The 4426-nt window shown below is 50.8% G+C and overlaps 1 protein-coding gene across 1 annotated transcript in view; it reads left to right on the forward strand.

Moving 5' to 3' along the window:
• ADCY3 (adenylate cyclase 3) overlaps positions 1-3709 on the forward strand; it is a 93647-nt gene extending 89938 nt beyond the window's left edge. Inside the window, exons 17-20 of the mRNA XM_077811454.1 lie at positions 744-863; positions 1046-1172; positions 2709-2833; positions 3527-3709. Coding sequence (XP_077667580.1) covers positions 744-863; positions 1046-1172; positions 2709-2833; positions 3527-3709 — 555 coding nt within the window. The remainder of the gene's footprint in view (positions 1-743; positions 864-1045; positions 1173-2708; positions 2834-3526) is intronic.
• The last annotated feature ends 717 nt before the right edge of the window (positions 3710-4426 follow it).

The following is a 4426-nucleotide window of genomic DNA, read 5'->3' on the forward strand; positions in this document are numbered from 1 at the left end:
ATAAGGAAAAGTTATTTACTTGTTCCCGTAATATAAGAACTAGGGGCCACCAAATGAAACGAATGGGCAGCAGGTTTAAAACAAATAAAAGGAAGTTGTTCTTCACACGGCGCACAATCAACCTGTGGAACTCCTTGCCTGAGGAGGTAGTGAAGGCTAGGACTATAACAGGGTTTAAAAGAGAACTGGATAAATTCATGGAGGCTAAGTCCATTAGCCAGGATGGGTAAGGAATGGTGTCCCTAGCCTCTGTTTGTCAGAGGGTGGAGATGGATGGCAGGAGAGAGATCACTGATCATTACCTGTTGGGTTCACTCCCCCTGGGGCACCTGGCATTAGGCCACTGTCGGCGGACAGGATTCTGAGCTGCATGGCCCTTTGGTCTGACCCAGTATGGCCGTTCTTATGTTCTTAAGAAAAATGCTGCTTTTACCCATCTTAATTTAAACGAAACAAGGGCAGCGTTTCCTTATCTTGTCAAATCTTTTTTTGTTAGTCATTTATGTTTAACACAGCACTGTACTGTAGTTGCTTTTTGTTTGTCTCTGCTGCCTCCTGACTGCATACTTCTGGTTCCAAATGCGGTGTGTGGTTCACCAGCCAGTTCGTAACTCTGAGGTTCAACTGTAACTACAGCTAATTCTGGCCTGACACAAGTTCCTGTAACCGCACCACTCATCAGCCTTTGAGCTGTTTTTCCAGCCACCTCCTTTGTTTGTGGCTTTTTCTCCTGTATCTCACAGCTCCTGGATGATCCCCAGTTCCGGTGCATCACCAAGATTAAAACTATTGGAAGCACCTACATGGCTGCTTCTGGAGTGACCCCTGATGTCAATACCAATGGCTACAACACCACCATAAAGGTACAGGGACAGCAAAGAGAGGGAGGTTGGGGAGGAGGTGAATTGGGCTGTCTGAGAACTCAGGCCTGATGGGGAAGGATGGAGAAAGGGGAATGGGACAGGCTGATCACTGCCTCCTGGGGTGTGGGAGGGTCTTTTTACCTCCCTCAACCTCTGCCCTTGGCTTTGCACTGCCCTTGCAGAAAGAGGAGCTCTCGGAGAAGGAGCGTTGGCAACACTTAGCTGATTTGGCCGACTTTGCCTTAGCCATGAAAGTGACCCTGATGAACATTAACTACCAGTCCTTCAACAACTTCATGCTCCGAATAGGCAAGTGCTGCGCCCTGGGAATGACTGGAGTCTGCTGACTGGGTGGGAGATTGAATGGGGGTAGTCACACTCCAGCACTCTGAGACCAACCAGCCCAGCAAGCAGAGAAGGGCTTCAACTCCGATCCCTGCATGCGGAGCACTGAGCTGTCACTGAAATATCTGTGTCTTGTTTTCTTTCATTTGTGAATTCTTTTAGGGCGAGGCCTTTAGTTTGTTCCATTACTCTCCCAGCCCCTTTCCAGGTGAGCAGAGACATGGCAGAGTGACTATCAAGCAGATCATTTATTGTTGCTGCTGGCCATAGACAGACTCTGTGCTTCTCCCTAGCTCCCAGACTGGCTTGTGTCAGCACCCAGGGTCTCCTTAAGGCCTGACCTGGACTATGCAGCCGTAGAATGGATTGCTGAGCACTCTATGCTGGCATGGCATAGCATGCTATCCTGCAATTAGAGTAGGGAGCCAGAGACACTCGAGTTTTAATCCCAGCCCTGAGTGTGACTTGATGTGAGGCTGCGGACACGTTGCTCCCCTTTCGGGGCCTCGGTTGCCCCGTATGGCGCTGCTAATACATAGCTATATCTCAGGAATGGGATAAGAATGAATTGTTTGCACAGAGCTGTGAAGCACTACGTGGTAGCATTCATAGCAGTATGAAATGGAAGAACCTTGGTAAAGGGCCCAGCCCCTTTTAGGGCAGGGTGTAGGCCCCACCAGAGCACGTCTCCAGTGGCATCCACTGTTCCCAGGAACAGACATTGTTCCACAGATCAGCCATCAACTTGTTTCTCCGTGGCCTGAGTGCAGCACCGGGTATGAGAACCCCGAACCCCTATTGGCTGCTGAAACATTTACAGCGCTGATCCCAGCCCCGTAGCACCACTACGTGTCAGTTGTCAATAAGACTTAATATATTTATTTTAAAGCAACTATTACATAGCAGGGGAAAGCAGGGATTAACGAAGATGCAGCCATCAGCGCTGGGCTGGTTACCGCCAGGAATCTTACCATGAGCATGGCAGGAGCTCGGGAAGAGTTGCTGGCCCCAGCCCTCTGGTGCTAGCGCTGGGGGCTTGTAGCTGAAAAGTAGGGGGCCAGCAGCATGGGGAGAGGGAGCAGATAGGGGCTGGAGAAAGGATCGTCACAGCACGGCTCCTGCTGGAGGCCGGAGCGCTACTTGCAACTTCAGCCAAACGCTGCTTTTTAGAAAAACTTCTAGGGGGACCCTCACTTACATGCAACAACTTAGTACGTGCACCATTGCGGTGTGTCCTGGCCCCCCAGGTGTGCACTAGGGCTGTGGGTGCATGATGGGGGTGTGTGTGAGAGAGAGAGAGATGGCACCATGCGGGTGATAGTGCCACGGTACTGTGTACCTGCAATACGTATTGTGGATGATGCTGGGGTGCCGCCTACGGCATGTGTGGGTGCCCTGTATATTTGTGCATTTGTGCTCCTCTGCACCCAGGGCAAGGGCTCCCTCCCCACAACAGGACCCAGGTAGTAAAGTCAGGTTGTCCTTATGCCCCATTTCCAGGCATGAATAAAGGGGCGGTGCTGGCAGGAGTGATCGGTGCCCGCAAACCACACTATGACATTTGGGGGAACACGGTGAACGTGGCCAGCAGGATGGAGTCAACAGGCGTGATGGGGAACATCCAGGTGGGTGAGCACATCCCCCTCAGAAACGCCAGGCATGACCTGTTTCAGTTCAGATGAAAGTTGTGAGCTAGTGAAAATAGGAGGGTGGAATGGAAATGCTTAGGTAACCTCAACCATAGCACCGATAGACACTGAGAAAGAGACAGCCCCGAGGAGACAGCAATTGCAGTTTGACAGACAGGGTGGTGTGACATATCAGAGCGAGTGCGTGTACTTCTGGAGACAGGGGAGCTACCTGACAGAGCCAGATTTGGAGAATGAGGTCACCTGACTGGTGGAGGCTGTTCCAGGCCTAGCGGCCAGTGCAAAAACGAGGAAGCAAGCTGCGAGTGATGGGAGGGAGGAGAGACTGGGCAGAGGGAAAGGCATGGTTGCGTGAAGGAGCACAGAGGGAGACAGAAAATCAGATGTAGGGATTCCTATGTCAACCATTACGCTTGGGGAGTGCGGGACAGGAGCTCTGGAACTGTTCCTGGGTCTGCTATACCATGAAGTCACTGAACCTCTCAGATGACTCTCTGCAGCAAAGTGCCAGCTGGTCTTTGAATGAAAGGGGTGATGTAAATGCTTCATGCCTGGGGTAGAGGGTGAGGAGTTATAATGGGAAGATGTGCGTGAAGGGATGTGACAGCCCTTAGCATGGGAAATGCCCAGTAAACGCAGCTGCGCGGTCATGTCTGCTCATCTGTGCAGGTGGTGGAGGAGACCCATCTCGTCCTGAAGGAGTACGGGTTCCGCTTTATGCGCCGGGGGACCATCTACGTCAAAGGCAAAGGGGAGTTGCTGACCTTCTTCCTGAAGGGCCGGGAGAAGCAGGGCTCTTTCGTCAATGGCTCCTCAGTGACTCTTCCACACCAGGTGGTCGACAGCTCATGATGGAGCTGGGCTCCATACTCCCACTAGCAAATGAAGTCCAGTGCCTCCCACTGGCAAGAGACAAGCAGCTTTGAGTGCCCAGCGCTCTAGAAACGAGACTGATAGTAACATCTTTCAACCTAATGTCTAGATTTAAGAGAAACCAACCCCTGGCCTGCTCCTTTTTTCCTGGAGGTTTATCTTAGAGGGGTCTGCTTGACTTCAGCTCCCCATCTGCAGCTTAGCAGAAGGGAGACAGGAGGGACTGATCCGATCCCCCTACAGCTCACACACACACACACACCATTGTGCTGGTGTGGGTCTGACTGTTCGGAATCCTCACGCAGCATTTCAGGAGCACTCCCAATTGCAGTAGGCTCCTGTGTATCCTGTTAGTGTAATCGAGAGAGGCAGGTGGCTTGGATTTAATTTAGTGCCACAGACCCAGCCTCCACTTAGTGTTTGTTGCTAAGAGATAAAAACTCAGGGTGGGTGGTCAGAGGAAAAATCTCTGGTGTGCGCCAGGAGAGCTAAAACAGGAGCACTTGGGCTTTCTGTTAGTTCACAGGATGCTCATCCTTGCCCTATGCCACCGTAGCTAGGAGATCAGAGAGAGTGCAATATTTCCTTTGACTTGGAGGTGAAGAAATAAAAACCAATGTTGTGTATTTCAAATATATAAATATATATATAAAAAGATACAGATTGACATTTATATTTTTAATTGTGTCTGTTAGA

The sequence above is a fragment of the Eretmochelys imbricata genome, chromosome 3 (assembly GCF_965152235.1).
Source record: "Eretmochelys imbricata isolate rEreImb1 chromosome 3, rEreImb1.hap1, whole genome shotgun sequence".
In the NCBI taxonomy this organism is placed as follows: Eukaryota; Metazoa; Chordata; order Testudines; family Cheloniidae; genus Eretmochelys; species Eretmochelys imbricata.